At 37.3% G+C, this 24,006-nt stretch overlaps 1 protein-coding gene across 1 annotated transcript in view; it reads right to left on the bottom strand.

The window, feature by feature from the left end:
* The window catches only part of LOC128814067 (lipoxygenase homology domain-containing protein 1-like), a 132,043-nt gene extending 128,016 nt beyond the window's left edge, over nt 1-4,027 (bottom strand). The window contains exons 1-3 of the mRNA XM_053989636.1: nt 3,962-4,027; nt 2,690-2,867; nt 914-1,045 (exon numbers count right to left, since the gene is read on the bottom strand). Of these exons, the coding sequence (XP_053845611.1) occupies nt 914-1,045; nt 2,690-2,867; nt 3,962-4,027 (376 nt within the window). The remainder of the gene's footprint in view (nt 1-913; nt 1,046-2,689; nt 2,868-3,961) is intronic.
* Nucleotides 4,028-24,006: the final 19,979 nt, after the last annotated feature.

Genomic DNA, 24,006 nt, shown 5'->3' with positions numbered 1-24,006 from the left:
TTATTTGCTATATAAATGCCTTTTAGAACACCTGTAACTGAGTGAGCATGTCTCCCATACTGGAAGTTGCAATATAATCTTGTCTTTAAAGCTCTTTCATAGCAACAGATATGTTTCCACCATGTGAATGTGCCTCCATGTGATGTTTGCAGCTCTGTAGTTTCCATTTACCCCACCTGCTTTTTCTGGTGATAGGACATGATTCAGACTGTCAGGGTCTCTGGGTACATTGAAATAAGAGATACAGGAAGCAGAGATGATTATCCCCACTCTTTAAGAGATGTATCAGTCCCTGTTTTTAGTTATTTAGTTCCTTAGTTTGGTTACTAGGATGCTGAATATTCCAAAAATTCTTGTCTTAGACCATTTATGCAACTTCTTTAGCTAAAGAGAAAGCATTTTATTCTGGAAAAACACATCTGCTAGACCATGACTCCAGAAGCATGACCAGAACATTGTTTATCTAACTCCTACCTGCAAAATCATGGGTATAAATATAGCATGCAATGCATCAAAACCTTCCTCTCTCCTCCAGTGAACCACTAAGCAGAAAACATGAGTGTGAGCATAAATATTCCATTCTTTCCGTGAGCTTTAGATAGGGTTCTGCACCATATCAACCTCTTAATTTCCACAGAAATATTAAATCAATAGGTTACTAATTAATTTTTTTAAATGAAGTTATTTAGCAAGTTATGCAACCTGCTGATTGTTGCCTTATCAATAAACCACATTCCAATGCTCCTTTTAGAAAAAGACCAACTGGAAATGTATTTGATGTAATGTGCTTGTGTGCATAATTCAATAATCTAGAAAAGCCATTCATTGTCCTTCCTGAGGTAAGTCTCTGCAAACACGCACAGAGGACAAGCATAAAACATGTACCACAGCTGGTTTGTAAACTGTCGCTTACTTGAGGGTGGGGGAGTTGAAAGCTTTTGAGGTATTGGCTCCTGGGTTTCTGCTTGTTGGATTTGAGATTCTCTGAAGTCTTTCTTCTCTTGTTTGGGTGCTGCAGATGTTCCCATAGGCTTTTCCCGGCCAACTAAAACAATGAAATGTAAAATCTGTCACTAGCTAGAAGCCATTTGTTTTTCTTTCTCAGAAGCTAACAACAGATCTCACAGTTGTTCCACACAATAGACGTCAAAATCCTTTCTCTATTGTTAGCAGAATGCTACAAAAACTGGGAACAGAACTGACTTACCAATTAAAGTCCATTCAATGTTTTAAAAATCTAAGCAAAAATTTAACATTGATGTAGGAATAAAATGACTTGTTAACACGTAACAAAATAAGCTTCTCCACCCCCAAAATGTTTTTTTCTTAAGAGTGGAAATGCTGAAATGAAAATTGCTAGAGGCCATTTGAATAATAAAAAGTAAATTGATATTGCTAATATGAACATGTCAGACCGACAATATTTATTGCTTGCATAGAATATATTAGGTCCTTTTTACATTCCTTTTAGTGAGCAACACAGATTCAGAAGGGTTGAAGCCTGTGACAAAGTAACATTTAGCTTTATTTAATGACACCAGTAAGCGCTGCCTTGTTGAGAATTTCTATTGAAAACACTGCTCTTCCAAAAGTTAATAAAGGAAAATAATTTTCTCATTTCTACAAGGACATAGTGATTAAAATATTGCTATCACCCTTCAGCAAACAGGGATAGAACAGTAGGGTTCTGCTTACAGTCACTTTCATAATGCTTCAATCACAGTATACATGGAACAATTAGTAAGAGTGGTTGTAGGTTTTGAGACTCTCTTTTTGCTAAGATAAGTATGTTCTGCTTGTGTTTGGAAAAAAATCTGAGCAACTTCTCAATTGCAAACTGATATCCATTTAGCCTTTTCATGAGTTGTTTCATTTCCTGATGTCTGTTGTCAAGTCTGCCAGATAAGAATACATTTCCTGTAGAATAGTGTTTCCTGCAGTTATAATCTAAGTCAGCTGGCTATCTTTGGTAGCTAGTTTTTCACCAAATTAAAAACTTCATTCTCCTGAAGGGGAAAAGACAAGCAGGCTACCCAATGACAGTGATCCAGAGTACGCTGAGACCAAATTTCTGAGTCCCAGCTAGTTGACTAGGTCAGCTCTCTACTGAGGAAACATCTTGACTGCAATAGCTCTCAAATCTGACTATGGGACAGAGGAATAACATAATGAATATTCTGGGTGGGGAGTACCATGTATTTCACATCACTAAAAAAGAAACTGAACACTGCCAAGTAGGCCTTCTTGAAAGTTTACTGATATCCCTATAAAATCAGGAAAAACTGTGGTAGAGTTGGCAGCAAGACAACATTTCCCAGGCTTCCAAAATCTGTGCCAGAATGGGGAATACACCCAGGAAGTCAATGCCGTCTTTATCTTGTCCCCTGTTTCAATTCTCATTTTCAAAAGCTTTGTAGTAAAAGAATTGAAATCTACTGTAGTACTACTACTATTATTATTATTATTATTATTATTATTATTATTATTATTATTATTATTAAAAGAAAGGAATGAAGTTAACTGAATATGTAGGAGAAATTAAGTGTGCATTCAATAAAATTTTCACTTTTAAAGCACTGAAACACAAGGAAAATTGTGTCAATGTACATTTTACACTTCTGCTTTGAATTTTGTCCATTAGAAACACTAATTACTAAATAAAACCATAGGCTACTGAGAAATCACATACATTTGATGACCTGTGGGTAGAAAAAGATATTTCTCTCTCCAGTGTTAACAACTGGTTTAGTTTGGCCATCTGGCAGAAGACCAACAAATATCCCTTTATTTTGCGCTGATTCCAGACTCACAGATCCAGTTTCCAAATTCTTCTCAATTTTAAAATGACAGTATTCATCACCCTTGCCCTAAGAAATTGATAACAGAAACATGAATTCAACAACTGAATTAATGTAGCTAGAAGACTTTCTAATAGCCTTAATTATTACTACTTTCCAGTAATATTTCAGATTAACTTTACATTCTTCACAACATGATACATTACTACACACACGGAGACATACCTATTCCCAGTTTATTCCTTTATGACCAGAAAGACTAATCACATAAGGTAAGTAAGTGAAAGACCGAGTGAAAGCATTCTGATTTATATTAGGATTTAGGCAAGGACTGGGATATATTCAAAGGAGTTTCCCACTTAAACAGTTTCCAGAGGATTAAGGAATGTGAAAATATCTATATCAGAACACATAGGATATCTCTATACAAATTTTATGGATAGCCCAGATTTGCTAATGCTGTATAATATAACATGTATTAAATAGATGTAACTCATTTTTTTCCTCAAATTCATAGCATTTACAAGTTTAATTTCAAAACCTTTACCCAATGTCACTTTTTATCTGGACATACTGATCCATTGGTGGGAGCACTGCTGAATAATAAGATACTCACAAAACCTGTATTCAAAATATGGATCAAATATTTTAATCTCTGAAAGTGTACTGGAGGCAATGAAAAAACTCTCATGCACCTTATATCTGAGTACTTACACAGCTCAATTTCATATTCAGTTTTCTTAAACTCCCAAATAAAAATTATGCAAAAATATTTTTTACATTTATTAACTTAGATTAACAGAATCACACTTTAAAAGTCAGTGAAGTATACAGTCACTCACATCTTAGTTATTCTTTAATGGGTTTTATCTGCATCATCTATCTAGCAGTACCTAAGTTTTAACTACATCCACATTCTCAATAGTTTAATAATATAATCAGATCTTTACTGATTCCATCAACTGTCAAATTGACACAACACCTTCTCTTGCTATATTTTTCTGCTTTTGCTTTGGCAAATGAAGGAAAATATTTGAAATATTTTTAATCTGAGCAAAGTTTTATGTAATTTTTATCCAAGCAAATAAAAAAAAGAGGCTCTCCTATCACTGACAATTCACTCAAACTATCTGCAGAGGGAAATACAAACAATAACTGCTTACTGTTCCATCACACTGGTCATCTTTGATCTTCAGATACATTCTTGGTTTTTTCACACTTTCAAACATGCAGAGTCCAGAGCGGATTTTATGCACCTTCCAGTAGGATTCCTGCTGCTGCTGCTGACCTGCTCCATTGCAGCTCCCATCAGGTCTAAGGGACAGAGCCTGGCAGAGACTTGTGTTGAGCAGAATGATGGCACCATGATGAAACACACCCTTTAGATCAGAAAAAAAAAGTCCTCTGTGAACAGCACAGCTTTTCTCCAGATGAAATTTTGATACTGATATTGCTCCTGCCATTTAGTTTTAAGCACTTACTCATGCATGTCCTTGCATAAAAGATAAAAGAGTTGGTCTCAAGTAATTCAAGTATACTCAAAGAGTCAGTCTCAAGTAATTCAAGATACTGATACTGCTCCTACCATTTAGTTTTAAGCACTTATTCATGCATGTCTTTGCATAAAAGATAAAAGAGTCAGTCTCGAGTAATTCAAGTATATCTCCAGTCTTTGAATATTTGCTGCTTTGTGCACAGGCACTAACCAGAGCAGTGGAAATCCTTCCCTGCTCTGCAGCATCCCTGCTTTTTCTTGCTCAGTCAGCAGAGCACAACATCCAGAGAACAAGGAAAGTGGCAAATTAAGGAACTTGTCTCTTTTCAACAGCAGCTCTCGTGTGCTACTTTTTGTAGGTCTGCTCGGAAGTTTAGGGTCTCATTTTTCCTGTGTTACTGCCCACTCTATTTGCATGTTCCAGCTGCTGTATCGGCGCCGCTCGCCCCGGGGGAGCAGTAAAAGGGAACCTTCGCAAGTGCCGCCTACCTGTTAAACTGTAGTTGAGCTCCACCTCGTGGAAGAGGATCCCTCTTTTACCTCGCAAACCTCTGAAACTCCGTTAGAAAAAATCTGCTTTATAACACCAAATTTTAGAAGGATCTTCCTAATTTTTCTCTTCCCGCCTTACCTTGACATGCACAACAAATTCTTTAGAAAGCCCAGCATATCCCGTTGTTTCATCAGCTACTTTGCCTTGGAGATTGAAAGCCACAGTGTGACCTGGGTAGCTGGCTGACTCAAGAATGGCACGACTGTTTGGTTGAAGGTGAACACGGAGCTCACAGCAGGCCTTGTCTTTGCTCTAACATAGTCAAAGAAGGAATAATTAATTATATGAACTATATGGCAAAATCCAAACAACAGAGAGAGTATCACAACAGAGTTTCTGTGTTGTTCCAATTCCCACAATACTAGCAGTCTAGTACAAAAATCTTTCCATTCTCAGATTTGCAATTGTGAAATTGTGGGCTCTGTGGAATTTGACAGAAACAGTTCATTGTAAGATGACACAGATCTGGCAATAGTATGAAGGATACCTGGGTGCCTCACTTGGAGAGTGTATCACAGCCTATAAAGATGGCAAAGTATAAAGCTTACATAGACAGGAAATGCGCCATGTTCACCTTCTCTTGCCTTTGTGTATGTCCTCATTCATTTATACTGTTTTCACAGAAAACACTCAGAGAATCAGAAGTTTTACATGAAAGAGTAAAGCAACACGCTTTACTCCATGTTTGCCTGTTCAGCTTGGCAGACTCTGCGATCCCATTGTATAAAATATCTAATTTAATATTTTATCAAAACATTTATCAATACATAATAATACATATTTAAATATTGTATCAATCCATCATCATTCTCATATTTAAATAAAACTAGAATTTTAATCAATGTAAAATTCTAAGAATTCCTCTAATAATTGATAATACTTCCGATTTACATCATCTTAGAATTTTCAAGACTACAAAGAATCGATATTTCTAGGAAAACTTTTCATTTTCAAGGCACTATCTTCTGAAGAAAAAGCTAAAAGAACTGTCTATCAGATTAAATATATCTATAAAAGTGAGGGGAAAATTGTATGGATTTTAGAAGTAGTTGTGAAACAAATGGGTAAGCATGTCCTCAAAGTACAATTAAGTATGTATTATAAGCTAAATTGCAATTTTGTGTTGCCCTTTCGTTCCTCCAGTGCCTGAGAGACATGTATCATGTCTTACAGGTGTAAGACTGTAAGACATCAAAGATTCTCAAAGCACCCTCAAGCTTATTTCTGAGGCCTTTCACCAGAGGACTGAAAGCTCCCCTGAATGACGGGAGGTACCTGGGCATTCCCACCTACACTCCTCAGTTAAACTCTGGGCATATATTTATAGACATTGATCATCCAGTGCCATTTCACTCTAATCAGCCCTAAGGAGTCCCTTTACAAGAACCTGGATTACTCCCATTTCCTGGGATAGGTCATGACAGTTGGATATTAGGAAAAGGTTCTTCACAAAGAGAGTGCCTGGGCACTGGAACAGGCGCTCCAGGTGAGTGGTCACACCACCAAGCCTGACAGAGCTCAAGAAGTGTTTGGACAACTCTCTCAGGCACATGGTGTGACTCTTGGTGCTGTCCTGTGAAGGGCCAGAAGTCAGATTTCCATGATCCTTGCAGGTCCCTTTCAACTCAGGATATTCTCTGATTCTATGATCAGAAGGAACTGAATTCTACAACTCCATTTACCTACATGTATACTGCAAGTGCTGAGGAAGAAAGGTAAGACTTTCAAGCTGGGCTGGAACAAATGAAAATGCATTAAAACAAACCCTGGATTATACCAGCTGTCCTATGACTGGCATGTTACTTGAAAAAAAAAAAGAAAAAACACAAAGGAAAAAGGGGCATTTAAAATCAAGCCAGAGAATTTTTCCTTATCAGAAAAGAGGAGATATTAGGGCATTCCAGGTAGCTTGTCAGCATGTGGCAAAAAAATATAAATGATATCTTGGAATGGCCTGGTATTTCTGAATTAAAGAAAAGAAATTAACCAAAAAATAAAAAGTAAACTGTGAGAAAACAAAGCCCTATCTCTAAATTCACCTATTTATCAGCAATTTCCTGGGTTCAGTTCTGCAGTTCTTCACTCCTTGGAAGTACAATTATTTATTAGACAGATTTTTAAACCTTTTTTTTTTTTTTTTAATCAGACAATGGCATGTCTTTATGAAGCAGGAATCAGTAACAGCATTTCCTACCTTTCCAGCTACACGGCCACTGACAAGAGCAAGAGCAAGAGATGGCATTTGATGACTGCTGAATATACATATATTTCTCCTTTTGACATTTACATCAAAAAGACCTAAGAGTTAAATGGAAAAAAAAAAACTAGAAATATGAAAGTCTATTAATTCATATTTGCATATTTGCATTTAATTACAAACAATGGTTTATCATTTTCAAGGAAAAAGAATTAATTAAGTGTTTAACTCAACAGTTTGACCTCTCTGATCAATAAATTCTCTCATTTGTTCAGGAAAGGGCATCTAGGGACTACTGTCTATTTTGCTGCCTTGAGGAGAAAAGCCCTGAGAGGTAATGATAAGGAACAAATTTCTTTTTATCAGCACATATGTTTAAAAAAAAATCCATAAAAAGGAGCTGAGAACTCCAGCATAATGAACTGGGCTCTAGCAATGAATTTAGATGATAAATAACAGATGATGTAGGGAACATAAAGCTCTCAGGTAAGAAAAAGAGACTTCATTTTCTCTATATCCATATTAGAATTTGTAAAGCAAATCCTGCAGCTTAACTCATGGCTTCTCAAATTTTAAATCTGGCCAATTTTCCAAACAATTAACTCTTATAGCTACTAAATACTGATGAAAGGTAAATTCTTGTCATTTTTTATTGTTCCCAGGGACAACAGTAATTTTTTAAGCAACTGTTCTACCAATCCATTATGTTGCAGTTTTGTAAGATGCAGCTATCTCTGGAGGAATCCTGTGGTGTCCTGATGCACTCTTTGGCGTGACCTGAAAGATTCTATCACTTAAAAAAAGGTCTGTGTAAGGTCCCTGTGTAAAGTCCCTGGTGAGATGTCAGAAAGACTGAACAGTTCCATCACTTCCAAGGGAATAAAATACATGTACCTAATATGATATGTATTAAAGTGTTAGTAATGCAGTAGGAGGAAAGTTTATAAAGGGTGGAACTGGTAGACAGCTATTAAAATCAATTATAAAAATGGAATATAATTAATTTATGCATACACACACATATATATTATATATATATATGTACACACACACACACATATATATAGTTATTATTAATGAACTCTACCTAAATTTGAACTTGTTATCTTAGATGGATCTAGTTTCAAAAGACTCTAGCTGTCCTTGCCATGTGAGTTCTGTGGGAGCACCAAACTGCAGACTACAGGAAGTTTTTCTATTTGGTAAAGGAAAGCCAGCAACAAGACACCATATGAGAATTTTTGTGTGTGTGTAAATTAAGCATATATTTTCTGAGTCCTTTTAGTCATTAACAAATGTATATTTTAAGTAAGGAAAATGTTTAGCATGATTAGCTACTCCTATCCATTTTAGGAATCTCAATATTACAGTCTTTCTTTCTTGTATCTCTTATGCATACATCCACATGGGAAATACTTTACCGTATTTGTTTTTCTTGTCACCAAGAGCATCAACTCTGCTATCTGGGTAGAGGCAAATGAATCCATGGCTGACCCTGTTGTAAAATTGAAGTGTAATGCCTTTCCGAAATTTCCATTTTTCTGCAGCCCACTAGTTTTGTAAACAACAGAGAAGAATTATGAGAAGATGATACACAGGAATTTGTCATACAAAGCATTCAACTGACCTGATTTCACTCAAAGCATAATTTCAGTGGTTTAAATTAAAACAAAGGGTTATACTCTTACAGTTTTTTCTCTCTTGAGTTCCAGCTCTTGTCCTGTGTGGACAAAAACAGTGTAATTAATTTACAGAGATTCTTCATTACCTTTGAGAGAGTTTTCTTCCCCACCAATTTTCACTTACTTCCTGGAAACATGCTGGCATCTGTCACAGGCAGTTCTCTAGAAATATTGCCATCATCCTGTCCCTGATCCAGCCACCTAAGAACCAGAACCTCTTTCAGTAATAACCCTTATTGGCAACTTCCAAAGTATGCATGACACTTGTATACAATACTTGCTGTCCTATGCATTAAAGTCTCAAGGCTGACAAACAGCAATACAAAAATCCAGCTTTAGTAAAAAGAGATTAACATTGGTAAAAAATTATTTTTCTTTCTTTTTCTTGGTGAAACATAAATAAATGCTTTCCTGGACTGAGGTAAAAGGGCCTAACTGAATTGTTACATGCCAGAGAACTCATAATCATCCCAGATCAATAATGAATTGTGCACTGGTCATGATGTTTGCTCTTCCTGTCTGCAAGAAGGCTACAGCAAGATGCAAATAGTTCCATGTCCTGAAAATCCCTGTGTGAGGAGGCAAACCCAACAGTGGCAACACTTTCACCATGTCTGAACTATACTTTCACAATGCCTTTGTGCACAGCTACTTATGCAAGTTAAGTCTAACTCCTTTTGAGTCAAAGGCATTCACACACTCAGAGCAAGACAGCAAGCACAGCATCAAGCTCTAACAATAACTAGCACATATCCTGTATTTTTCTGCCTGAAATGGATTTGAACTCTCCCTAAATTATGTATGAAGCCAGCATTATAGATCTCTTCATAGCAGTTCATCTCATCTAGAATACAGACTCAAAATTAGGTCAGGCAAGGATGAGGTGCTGTATCTGATAGGCAGAAAGCCCTTACTCACACATAAATCAGTTTCAGTGTGCACATCGCTCACTCTGGGCTGTCTCAGGCAGTTATTTATTCACTCAGAGAAGTGAGAGGAGGAAATAGAATTGGGGTGCCACTGGCAAGCTGCAGCTAGGCTCTTACGTGACTGGACTTTACCATTCCTAATATTTGCACTGATATTTATCGATTAAGATTTTTCCGCAAGGTGTTGAGAATTAATCAGGCATAGATAAAACTGTAAATGAGTTACAGAACAGAAGAATCAGAGCAGCAGCCTCTGCAGGGGAAAAGGCAGAGAAGTTAGGATTGCTTCAAATTACGTTGCAGCTCAGTGACAGGCTGCAAAGCAAATGAGTAAAGGGGATGTGGTCAGGCAGCTGCATTTGTGATTGTCATTTCACAGGATCTTAAAGTCTGATCCTGAGCTCACTGAACCCCAAGCTAATCTCCATACTAACTTCAGTAAATCAGGAACAGTTTGCTTGAGCGACACCAAGCCACTCTTCTGAAAAGCCTTGCATTGCATGACATGGAAGAATGGATGAACCCACTGGTGCCAGATACAAGGTGTTAGATGTGGAAAATATGTAACAAAAGCCTATCCTGAATAGCTCAAAAGGTGTAAGAATGGAAAGTTCTCACAGAGGACTTTTTATTGCTTTTTCCTTAGTTCAAAGACCAGATGTTTGACCAGATACAACTCTTAGAGCTGCAAAAAGAATCAGACCATCTCAACTCACTTCTTAGGAAACACATATTTCCCCTTACAGGATATTTCAGTAGAAAAACTAAGAGTAGTTACAAATTTATTAAAAATCTAACCCAAATCAAACATAACCAACCTGTGACAAAGAAAAGTATAATCCAGATCTGTTATAGGATCCTTGATTACAACTTTGTCCAGAAACCATCCATTTCCTTAGAAGAAATAAAGTAAAAGACAAAACATTGCTCATGAGAGAAAAATTGATGCATTTAATTATGTCAGACTTCCTACAATTTTCTCTCTTCTACTGGAACTGCAAAATCTGCAGCTCCACTGGCAGATTTAAAGAGTCACAGCTACCCTCATGGCTGGAGGGAGGATAGTTCCTGCTCTAAGTACTCTAGAGCTTCCTTATGGGCCTGCAAGCTGCTGGGTCTCCCCCTGGCTTCATCCCTTCCTCCTTTAGCATTACCATCATATGAGTCTTATTAGTTTTGCCAATCAAAATAACAAGAAAATTAGATAGCAGCTTATGATGGCTCAAAATAAGTTGCTGTGTTTAGTATTTAGGCTCAAGAGTTTGACAAATAGGACTTGTGACTGCAAGCATTTTAAGTTTCACCATTAATTGGAAGTTTAATGACAAGATAGTGTTACAAAAATCTTCAATTGCATCTTTACAGTGCAACTAATAATGCTAATCCATCTAAAATTATAATAGCTCATTTTAACTTTTAAACAAGACAAAATCAATGTCTTAACATGAAAACATTCCCCCTCTTCATAGTTTTTAACAGGGATTAGTAAAAAATTACTATGAGATACTGTCCTTAACATAATGGTTAAGAGTAGAGCAAAGGTGAGATTTCTGACCTGATCCAAGCCCATTGTGTCCTATAACAATCTTGTACAAACATCCAAGGTGTACAGCTTCAACAGCAAAGATGTCAGTCTGTAATCAACCAAAAAAATTTCAGAAAAATCTGAAATGCAGAGCATTCTTCAGCCACAAAATTCTGAAGACCCAAAACCTCATATAACTTTTTCTTATATAACCCTTATAACTTTGTCAATATAACTTTTGTCAAGATCATAATTTGAAATATTAGCTGATGATAAAGTGAGAGCAAAACAGGAAGGTCAGGTTTCCTGAAACAGAAGTAGAAGCAAGCCCGATCACTTTGCTAATGGGAGTAGTGCCATTCAAATGAATGGGATAAGTCAGGAAAGAGAAACCTGTTGAAAGCATCAATGGCTAAACAATTACAACTTACAACAGATTTCAGCATTAGAAATGCAGCTATAAAATGAAATTTCATTTCCTCTTTGCTTATTAAATCAAATTTTTAGAGGAATGAAAACCAAAAGCACACAGCTTACCTATTTTATAAGTGAAAATTCTCACTTCCAAAAGCACTGGTATAATTTTAGAAAGTATTTGGAACTTAATTAGGGAATTTTGGGGAGCCATTGGAATGTAGTAATCATCTCTTTTCTTACTGCACCTTTCTTGGAATCACCACCCACCCGAGAGAGAAAAGCCAGACAAACATATCAAAAAATGCCCTTTCACTTACTTGTCCTTTTAAAAATTTCTTGGGTTTCTGTGACCTGAGCAGCTGTCTTGATCCTGTATCACCTCTTTCTCCATAGACAGAAATATAGACATCAGCCTCAGTTCCAGCGTTCCACAGGTCTCCAGTTGTCACATGCACTTTGTAGACAGTCACTGACAATAAAAGATGACAACTTTTCATATGACAAGCACTATTATATAGTTACAATAACATCTAGCTGCCTGTGGAGTCCAAAGGCATCTCTGTCAAGGACAGGGTATAAAACTTTAAAAATCCTGTTCAATAAAATAAAATATAAAGTTGCTTTTATGGTTTTTATGGTAGTTACATTTATTATTGTGTCCCAGGCTCTCATTTGTGGGGAATGCAAAGAGAAGTTAGTTCTAAATGCCCAGTAGCATATCTTGGTCCTGCAGCATCATTTGAAATCATCAAAAACTGAAAAATAAATAATGTAAATCCAAGATTAGTGTCACCATGAGTGGTGAGATCAAAACTATAAAATGCAATGGGAGCCATTAACATTTTGAATGCACTGGTTAACTAAATAGACTAAAACCTAGCACCATAATTTCAGTTTTCTAGGACCTCAAAACTCAGAAAACTGCATTGTTTTATTATTTTAGCAATTCATGCTACAGGACAGAATCATAGGATGGTTTGGTTTGGAAGACACCTTTAAAGACCATCTAGTCCTTGCCATGATCATGGACATCCTCAGTTACATCAGGTTGCCCAGAGCCATGTCCAGCCTGATTTTGAATGTTTCCAGGGATAAGTAACCTCTCTGTATTCCATATGGAAATTCTTTAAAGGATATAAATTTAGGATGGAACAACTAAGACTTAAATTCAATAAATCATTTATTTAACATGAATGGCTATTTCAAGTAAAACTAAATTTGAATTAAAATATGATGAAACTAAAGACTATTTTATGATCTAAATTAAAATATCTACAAATATAAAATTGTGTTCCTTAAAATGCAGATGTAGGAACTCCATAAAATTCACAAGTAATATAAAACATACAATCATAATCTTCAGTATTAACATGGGAAAGGCAAAATTTATGCCAACATACACTAACAATATTTTGTTGGACCAGATGAGGTACAGAGAGAATGAAACGGGAAGAGAAAACCTCATTTTCTGGCACACAAGCTCTTCTTCCAAGGGTAGGTTTCCATGTGCTTCTCTGTCTTGCAAGCAGAAAAGAGTTTCTGAACCACTGGGTTCGAAGCAACATCAACATTATCATCATTCAATTGTCAGTTTCTATTTGAAACACATTATGAAGCTTGGCTGTAATTCTCTGAAGGAAGTTGCTTCCAGATCTCACTCTTCTGATGGCCAAACACCTTCCTTTAAAGAGCACTGAAAATATCTGCAATTATGCTACGTGGCTGATCAGTATTACAATTTTTCCATTCATCCTTTTTTTTTTTTTTTCCCCTGATTATCTCTCATTTGTTTACATGGGTTTTTGTGCTTGTTACTAAACAAGCTATCTTTAAGGAATTCAATTTGGATAATGGCAATAATTTAGCAAAAATACTAAACAGCCTGCACAGGTTTTAACATGCCCACACAGAACACTAGTGCTAGTTTCCTTCTGGTGTGAGAGCTAACTCATTTTGAGATCAGAGCCTTTGAACTCCTCTGAAATACGTGGCAAAGGCCAGCCACATTTAACACAGAGAATCTTTTGACACTCTTTAGTTAGCAGCATAATCAGGCACTATCTTTCCTAGTGTATGCCTGTCTCAATACTCACAATAGTTTTCATTTAGTAACTGTTAATTCCTACTGCATTTTACCCATATAATTTCACGTGTCACCACCTGATCTATTTACTTGTCCAATTTTTTCTTTGCAGCACCCACATGAACACATGCTCCATGAACAGACCACAGCAGAGGGAGAGAATTAATCTCCCTAGACCAACAATTCCATGAATAGGACCACAACAATGCTCTATTGCAACAATTTCCTCCTTCAATTACTACCTACTTCCCAATTCCTGCAAGAAGAAAAGCAAAGGTCCATCAGCTACCAACACTGTGTATCCCGGATTTATTCTGAGGATATAATTAATGATTGTGTCATAAACCATGAGCAGACAAGGACAAAAGTAGAATGGTAGATGGTAAAACGTCAAAGGAATTCTGCTCAGTCCTCCAGCATTATAGCAACAAAGTCTCTATGTAATACTTCTTAACAGTTTAATTCCCATGTTTTTCCTTTGAATAAAAAAGAATGTTAAATCAGAGAGTGCTTCAGCCTCTTTTTATTCAGAAATTGGTTTTAAAGTGCCTCTCATCATCTCTCTTTCACATTGAATCCAGACCCCTTCACTGTTCTGTTATCAAACTATCTTCTCTGAAGTTAAAAGCTGTGTTCCCTTTACACTGTCTCATGCAGAAATATAACACTGGCAAAAAGACACAGGGGCCGTCTTTCAATTACTAAATCAGAGATGAAACTGCCTTCTCCAAAGCCTTCTGCATGACCCCTTTTACACTGAAGCTGGTAGAAATGCAGAGAAGCTCTTTTCTTCCTCCCTTGTGTGAGAGAGAAATTGTTAACTACAAAATGCAGATTGAGAGGTTGGTTGTAAGTGTGCCTTTGTGCTTTTCATGCATGAAGATTACTTAATAATAAAAATCTTTCATTGTATCTTCATTTCAGAAACAAGGAGAGCTGCTACTCAGAAAGAGCCCAAAAATTAGGATGTTCAGAGAATCACAGAAAATTCTGTGTTGGAAGGGACCCACAGGGATCATTGACTAAAATTCTTAAGTGAACAGCCCATATAGGGATTGAATCCAGAACCCTGGCATTATTAGCACTGCACCATGTGCTAACCAACTGAGGTTGTTGAGGTCTGCATCTCAGGATATTTAAACAAGAGAACATTTGGGGAATAAAATATACTGCAAATAGGGTAATAGAGCATATTCAATACATTATGTCAATTATCATTAATTAGCATTTATTCAAAGGGGTGAGGAGCCACTTGACTTTCATACCAGTGTGTTTGTATGTCCCCCTATAAAAACAGTATTGGTCTCCTGACCAAAGAGACCAAACCTGTGAGGGAGCAGGCTGAGTACCTCTGAAGCTTCTCTTGTCATGAAGATCATGACCACCCAAGACCAAAAAACATTGTGGTTAATTTGGGTAGGCCTCTCTCTCTCTAGAGCATCCTATGAGCCATTGACATCTGCTAAGTACTGGGGGAAATCTCTCCCATTATTCTTTTTCTCGTAAAACATACTTTTGGGGCACAAACCTGTTGTTTTTTCTGATCTTCTTGTCAGGTTCTTAATCTCAGAGCTCAGTCATCACAGAGAAGCATACATATAACTCCAGGCCACCCATCTCTTTATTACAAGAGTAACTGCCCCAAGGTATGTTTTCCCACATCCATGGACCATTTTCTGGACTTCTGCCCCTTGATTTTATTTGTATATATCCTCTTCCTCTAGCCTGCACCCACAAATATCTGTTACCACTGAAATACTCGTTACAATTTCAACTTTGCAAGATCAACACGAGGGACCATAGACACGCCATAAAGCACTGATAAATTGTTAAACGCTCTAAAAAGGGGGCTTCATAGTTTTTAGAGAATTTAGAATGGAAGTTTCTCTCATCCTATTTTGTCCTCTGCAGCTGATATGATTTTTGTGGGGAAGAGAACAGGACATGTCCCAGGTGGATTTTGTTCTATGAAGTCCTAGCACAAGTAATACCAGTGGTGTTATGGCTTTTCACCCTCTAGCATCACACCCCAACAGGATGGGAATCTGCCACAGCATTCTTGCTCCCTCACCCACATCTCTCCCAGGACAGATGTTCTTGCTAAGTCCTTGTAATTTTCTTATAAATTTTCCAGAAAAGGACAATGCCAATTGGAGAGAAGGGAAGAACAAGCACAGACTTTCCACCCCCTTTCCACTGATCAAGCAGAGGGATATTTAGCAACGCCAGGGACTGGTGTGGTAGAGCAGGACACTAAAACAGTGCAACAACAGCAACACCCAATAATTTTCATATCCTTTGGAATCATTCACCTTTAGAATTACAATACAATCTCTCTCTGAATAATGGAGATTTTAACACTTATAGCCTCCTGAAATATTTATTCTGCAAGTTTTATCCCAAAAATCACATCCAAAAATTAAAACTCTTCTGGAAGTCTGAGCCACTTACCAGAAAGAGACTTAAACATCAGCTACAATAGCAACACTGTAGCTATCATCCTCAGTTACTGAAAACAGAGTTTATGATCTGGCTCATATGCTGCCTTCATGGTGGTTACATGTCTGACATGTCTTCACTATTGCATTTATTTTAAACCAAACATAAGCACTGAAAATCTTACCAATCAAGGAATTCACTTTAAGAACATGTGAAATTCAAAGCATTAAAGACTCTCTCATTTCTTTTCCAGTGCTTTTTAACTTTTTACCTGAGTATGCACAGTAACAACAAGAAAGCAAAGCAGAAAAAGTGTTGTGGCAGCCAAAAAGTAATAGAGGGCCTGATGAAAAACAATGAACTCACCTCTATCACCATCAGTCTGACTTTGCTGATGTTGTATTGTGCTTACCTGGAAGAATAGGCTGACCCTGCAGTAAAACAGGAAGCTCCACAGATATTTCCCCATCAGACTGGTCCTTGGCCAGCCATCGATGCACAGGGAAAGAGAACTGCTCCCCTGAGAAAAGGTTCAGCAACTGCACCTAAATAACACCAAGAATTCCAATTTAACTTGCTGATCTTCTCAGAGCAGATGGAACAGAACATAAAACGTGTGGGATGCTGTTGAAATCTGTGAAGGTAGAGCTCTGCGGACAACCACAAAACCATGGGTTTGGAGCATTTCTGCTCCCTGGATCCAACTGCCCAAATCTGACTTTTCATTCAGTCATATTTGAAAGCTCAGGACAGAGTAACTCAAGTGCAGCCAAGATACACTTTTTTGTCATCTCAGGAGCACTCCCACAAGCTACAGCTGTATTTACAGCTGGTACATCCATGGGGGCTGGCACTAGGTGGCATGGCTTACCACAGAGAGAACTTCTCACCAGGAAGCTTGTCAATGCTTGCATCTCTATTCCTTATACTTTTATCAGAACAGGAATTAAAGGGACAGGTTTTGATTCTTCAGCACTCCTTGAGACATAAATAAACCATAAAGTGCCCCAACTAATCCCAACACCGAGACCTATACAATGCCCTACATTATTTTCTTCCATGCCCAGGTTCAAACATGTAGCAGCAAAAGGACAATATGCAAACCAGCTGAAGGAGGAAAAGAGGTTATTTTGTACTTCAAAGTATTCCTTAGTAAGCACTTCAGAGGCTGCTGTATGTTCTAATAGTCCCTGATTATGCTAATTTATACCCATATCTACACTAGATTTTGGATCAGCAGAGAGAAGGGAAGACACTCCTACTTGTAGTTTCATCCTGTACTTTGCAGAATCTAATCTCCTTAATTTGAATATTCAGCGAACTCACATTTACTGGAAACATTTTTATCTCTTTTGCTGCTTGAATATTAAAGACAAAGATTCATCTCATCTGAAAAACCTGGAACACCTTAGCCTGTCGGCATCTGCTGATGAAGCCTGAAAGGGAAATTTAGATTAGCAAAGCAGCACCTTTCCCAGGTCTGATATCATCTCAGTACAGATACAGACACAGAAACCATGGGACACTGATGGAGGACTAATGTGCATAACTACCAGAAAAGCTCTGCAGTTGTAGAAAACGGTCTGTTCATTTTAGTTCTTCCTGAAAAAAATGTAGGTTTCCCAAGAAACAGTGATGCTAAGTGTCTATAGGTTGTTCCTCTTGTGTGAAATCTAGAAATCAATGACTGTATTCCTTTGTCTCTGAACCATAAAACACTCTATCTGTAAGGTTTGAATGTATTTCCATTTTTTGTTTTCTTTTCTTTGACTTTCTGCCCAGAGTTGCAAAGAGGGAATGACCTGGCCCTGGCTGATGAACCACTCCCTAAAAACTGTATCTGATTGACTGAGATTCCATAAAGAGACAATTAAAATTTATAAATAAATAACTAATGAAACACATTGAAGTGTTGCAGTTTTAAAAATTTTACTGTTGATTTCAATTAATATATCCTAGGTGGAAAGAAGGTTAATAATAACTTTTCATTCTTTCTCTTTCCTTTTATTTTTTGTCAGACTTCCTCAGTCTCTCATTTTTAAATATCTATGTTCAAAACTCAGTACAGCTGGAAAACTAATAGCTTGGTTTTATAATCAGGCAGTCATCACTTGAACTGGAAGAGATATAATCCCTATAATTCTATTAGGAAATCTCTTAGAGTGATAACATTTTAGTCTTAGATAGGTAATATTTCAGTGTAGACATGAACTGGTTAGAGGTATGAACTCACAGGATCTTGCCTAAACTTCAATTAACACTTCCCAGATCTCTTCCTTCTGAGTCACAGGCCCAGAGAGGGCATCAAATAGCCACAGATTTTGAGCACTGATCAATGAATATTTGACTTCAGTGGGCACTTTGCATTTGATAGATCTAGATATACCATGAAATATAATTAAAACATTGAGTTTACCAGCAGCTTCTGAAGCTCTTCATAAACTGCAGTCTCTTAACTGAAAGATAAGAAGCTCTGCCACAAAGATGGAAGGGTTTCAGGCATGCATAGGATATAATTGGCACACATAGTATCACACTGGATATTAGGATAAAAGTCAGATCCTTTAATTTCCAGTCCAGAAACCTCTATACTATGCTTCCCAACCAAACCTTGAAATGCACCCAGCTCATTCTCTTTGCTTTATATTTGCTTAACTTGTATCAAGATTTTTTTTTTACATAAGGAGGGAAAGGGACCTCTTCTTGTCTTTTTCTTGTCAGAGACACAGAACTAGAAACATTTTCAATGTAACTCTAGTGCTGTGCATAGGGATCCATAGGCATCAGCCACAGATTTGGGGAGGACTTGGCTAGGCTGGGTTCCATGACTTCGTGGGTTTAAACAAACTCCAGGCACTGCTCTTTGTAGCATACAAAGACTGTAGAAGACTCAGACTATAGCAGCTAAGTTAAGCAGTCTTCCTTGCTGCCCAGCCACACGTTTTTAAAGAAACCCAGACATCATAAGCTGCTTTAATTCCACACAAAACCATTCCTTCATAAGTAATCCCTTAAATGAAGGTGAAAGCATTTGATGAGGCTAATATAATCCCAGGGATTTTTTTTCTCTACTCATATTTTGAATCCACTGTCATAGTGACTGTTGTCAGACAGATAAAATTCTTCCTTACTGCTTTTACCTCTTTGCAGTGCCAGGCAGGGGAGTTCCCTGCATTTGTATGTCCTATACGTATTTTGTAGAGATGTCCTATGTTCCTAATATTGACCTGTAAAAGAAACACAACTAATGAAACAGAACATTTATTAAAAAGAAAAGACATGCGACAGAAATTCATTTAGTAACTGTAAGGTGAGACTTTTAATTCGAGGAATTAAATATGACATTTAAACTAGCCTTTCCAACATATTTTACTTCAGATAATCCTTAGATATTTGGGTCTTCTAAAAGACAGCCCTCAAAAATCCCATTGGCCTGCCAATCCAATTTAAATATCCAGGAAGTTGCTGTAGTAATTTCTGGCTGAATATTTGCCTCAGTGGGAGATGAATAGACACCATATGTACAACTAAAAAACAAAAGTGTCTTGATGATAAAACCTGTCTCAGTTTAGCATCTCTACTAGTGGCCTACTCCAAAATTATTTTTGCTCCCATATACCTCTGAGTTTCTCCCTACCCCTCCAGGAGTGTATGCCTTACAATGTTTTGGAAACAATCAGCTTTGATGCTTCTTTTTACAAAAATTTTCAATTAAATCAAGTTAAAAAGCTGTATTTGAAAGATTAGCTCTTGGGCAGACTGGATGAATATGTCCAGTACAGATAACAGGGCACTGAGGGGATAACTTTGTGTGAAGGTTATTCAAACAACCTTACTATGAACTTAAGTGTAGAAATAGAAAGCTTATCTTCAAGGAACTGGAAGTACACCATCAGTCTTCCTTCCTCACTGTATAATTTATTTTGTTATAATGCAGGCTTGATTTTCTCTCCTGTTGTTTTCCATAGAATTAATTTGCATGTTTTCATTGACATTGTATAGATGGGTGTGAACTGAGTTACTTGTATCCTGAACACAGTGTTATAAATGATAAAGAGGCAGAGCAGAGAGGACAGACCACAGTTATGTGCAAATATAGTGCACTCAGAGAGCCTTTTCTCTTTCTACACATTTCAGAGTAGGTTCTCCTTAATTGTATTCAATGCTATGGGCCCTTGCCTAACAGAGGAATCCTAGATCTCAAACAATGGGACTGTGCTCCATATTTTGCACTTAAAAGTCATTGTGACTTTTAAATGGTGAAATTAATTTCAGTAATGGCAACAGGAAACAGCCAACAACATTTGTTGTGAAGAGGGTCTTTTAATCTGTCAGGACCTGCTTACTTGTTTTATCCACTCCTTTCATTCTGGCTGGTTTTGATATCATGGATGGAGAATGACATTCTGTATCAGGGGTGCTGGATACTTCTGAGAAAAGGGATAAGAACTGCACTTCCTGCATCCCAAACATCTACAGGCGACTGTGGAAAAGGTGAGCTCTTCATCAATGCTGGCATCAAACACCTTTTCTCAGAAGGGGAGTTGCTACGCTGGATACTAATGAGGGAAGCACCTGTTTGTCATATGGCCCTATAGCAGACACCTGTAGACAGCCCCTGACAATCCTATATACACACTCAAGCAATGCAGATTGTGATAAAGGACCTAGTCTGGCTCACCTAAATCAACACATTATAAGACTGACTGAGGAAGAATTTGTTTGTGTAACTGCAAGCAGAAGCAGTTTCAGATAGATTTATTGCAGGTATAAAATGTGCCTCTATTTCAATAAAGCAGCAGGTGTTTAACAAGTTTAAGATTTTATTCCGTATCCTAATTTTTTGCTTCCTCATTTAATTTTTAATATTGTAGCCCTGTTTCAAATTTGCAAGCTAAACAAGTATCTGTTGTTGTATGTTTATTGGAATTTTCTTGGGCACAATGCAAATAAAACAGTAGTTATTCTTCAACAGACAATAAACATGTTGAATCAAATAAGCTTTGGATAAGTGAGTGGGAAAGGATACTAAATTTAGCTCTACATTTAAGTCTTGTTTCTCATTTCCAGATATGCGCAACACATAAAAAGGTGCCTTTTATCACATAGAATTTGAAATGTCATGCGATCTGGCAGGAAGCAAGAGGGCAACACAATGAATATATATTACTTACTGTAAAGATGTCTTCATTGCCTCTCTGAAATAATTTTCCCTTCTCTCCATCAAGAAAAATAGGACCTGAACTGCCACGATCCCCATACAATGTAATATAAACCTTTGAGCTTGTTCCTGCAGATGGCACATCACTGGTGAGGACTGACACGTTCCATTTCCTAGCTATCAAAAGATAAAAAGACTCACTGAATTGCTTAAACTCAAGATTCTTAAATAAAATGCATTTCAGTAATGAAAATTCTAAGTAATAGCATGTCAATGAATACAGAAATGTGTGTTTCACAAAATTACAGCAGGCAAATATTGAGTTTGCTATGTTTGGCATGTCAAGAAATGTCAGGTTGCATTCATATCTTTTATTCTAAACGTCCTATATGACCAAGTCAAATTTGAATGAACATAGATCACCTTTCAATGACAGTTTTGAAATATTGTATTAAATATGGGGTTCTCTTTACTTAGAATATATTAGCCCTACTCCATGCAGTGCTATGTAATGACAGCCTTGACACTCATCACTTTAAACATTAGGGATCCTGAAAGCAAATTAGCTCTACTGAAAAAGAGCTGTTTAAGAAAGGATCTGTATCTCTGCAAAGGTGTGATCAGCTACACAGATGTAGCAGCTTGTTTGGAACACACTGAAGCTTTACCAGCACGGGAAGGACTTTGTTCTGTTGGAGAAAATCCAGAGGGGGGCAGCAAGCTGATCAGAGGGATGAAGAACCTCTGCTAGGAGGAAAGTCTGAGAGAATTACGTTTATTCATCCTGGAAAAGAGAAAACTTCAGGATGGCCTTCCAGTAACTGAAAGGAGCCTACATGAAAGATGGAGAGAGACTATTTACAAGAGCATGTAGTACAGGAAGAGGGGCAATGGCTTCAAATGGAAAGAGAACTGTTTTAGATTAAAGATTAGGGGAAAATTCTTCACTGTGAGGGTGGTGTGGCACTGGAATATGTTGACCAGAGAAGCTGTGGATGTCTCATCTCTGGTAGTGCTCAAGAGCAGGTTGGATGGAGTCTAAGTGGAAGGTATTCCTGACCACTGCAGGGGTGTTGGAACTAGGTGGGTCTTAAGGCCCCTTGCAACCCAAATGATTCATTCAGCTCAAATTAGCTGATGATTGAATACCTTGTTTTGCTTTGCTTGTGTGTGCACCTTCTTTCATTACCTATTAAACTTTATCTCAACCCATGAATCTTCTCTCTTTTACTCTCTCCAGTCCCTCTGGTAGGGAAGTAAGCAAGCAGTTGAGTGGGGCTTAGTTCTGACTGGGGCTAATCTGTGACACAAGGTGAGAAAATTGTATTAACTATTCCCCATAACTCTTACAGTGCATCAACATTGCAATTAGATTAATGACATTTTATATTATTAGTACTATAAAAGTCAAGGTATTTGTTTAATAGTGATACATTGAACAATTAAATGGTCTTCTTTTCCTCTGACATCCTTATAATTAAGAGAAATATGCCTTATGCATTTCAGATTAGAGGAAATAGAAAAAAAATTTATATAGGAGAAAAACTTGAGAAAATATCTGATTTTGTTGATGGATACCAAGGAGGGAAAAGACTTTTCTAAGTAAATTACAGTGATGACTTTGGGACACATGTATATAAACTAACTATGAGCAGGCTGAGAATGGAAACTAGAAAACATTCAAGACAGACATCAGAAGCAGGACTCAAGCTCTAGAACATCTATCTCTCTGGTGGAAGCTGTAATGACTACAGAGAAAAAGATTCAAAATGAGATTTAGTAATTAAGTGGAATTACTTACCTAATTGTGTTGCTTCCTTTGAGCAAGCAGATAAAATAGATAAACTGAGAGTTCCTGGGACTGTGATCTGTTTGCTATGTTGGCTGTTTCTTTTTAAATTATGGCAAGATAAAAACTGAATTCCTTCCAGATATATGACATGCTCTCTATAAATCCCAGAATACTTGCTGAATGCTTTTCTATTCTATTAAAGTAGCTCATAGTACTCCTCATGGTGCTTTTGCCTCTGTCAATCAGTATGTTCCTCTAGCATTGTGAGGTTCTTTCTTCAGCCTTTTCCAATCTTAACTATGAAAACAATTTTATTTTATCTGTGCATACAGACACCCGATATTCTCTATTCTTGCTTCAAGTTGCACCAGGGAGGGTTTAGATTGGATTTCAGATTGGATAGGAAAAATTACTTCACTGAAAGGGTTGTCAAGCATTGGAGGCTGTCCAGCAGTTGAGTCACCAGCCCTGAAGGTATTTAGAAGATATGTAGATATGGCACCTGGGGACATGGCACCTGGGGAAATGGTGGACTTTGCAATTCTGGGTTAATGGTTGGACTCAGAGATCTTTTCTAACCTAAATGATTCCACAATTCTCTGATCTACCCTGTACCACTAATGAATATATAAACCCTATGACAGTATGGTACATCTCACTGTCAAACTTTTGTCCTGCTCTGAGGTGACCATTTTATTCCTTTTCTTTCAGTTAACAGAAATCAAAACCAAGTCTTTCAGTTAATATTCATTTTACCACTTGCTGTGATCTCTGCTAATTGTATCCTGAGGGAGTACCTCACATCTCATGTTTCCAGTGATTAGTTTGCTCAGTAACCCTCAGTAACTCAGTAATAAGGATCTGATTAAAGGTTCCTGAACCTTGATCTGGAAACACTGAGGTGTTGTGAATGCAGCACAGAGTGCTGTGAATCC

This window comes from Vidua macroura, chromosome 1 (assembly GCF_024509145.1).
Source record: "Vidua macroura isolate BioBank_ID:100142 chromosome 1, ASM2450914v1, whole genome shotgun sequence".
Taxonomy (NCBI): Eukaryota; Metazoa; Chordata; class Aves; order Passeriformes; family Viduidae; genus Vidua; species Vidua macroura.
This window is presented reverse-complemented; position numbering and strand designations above follow the sequence as displayed.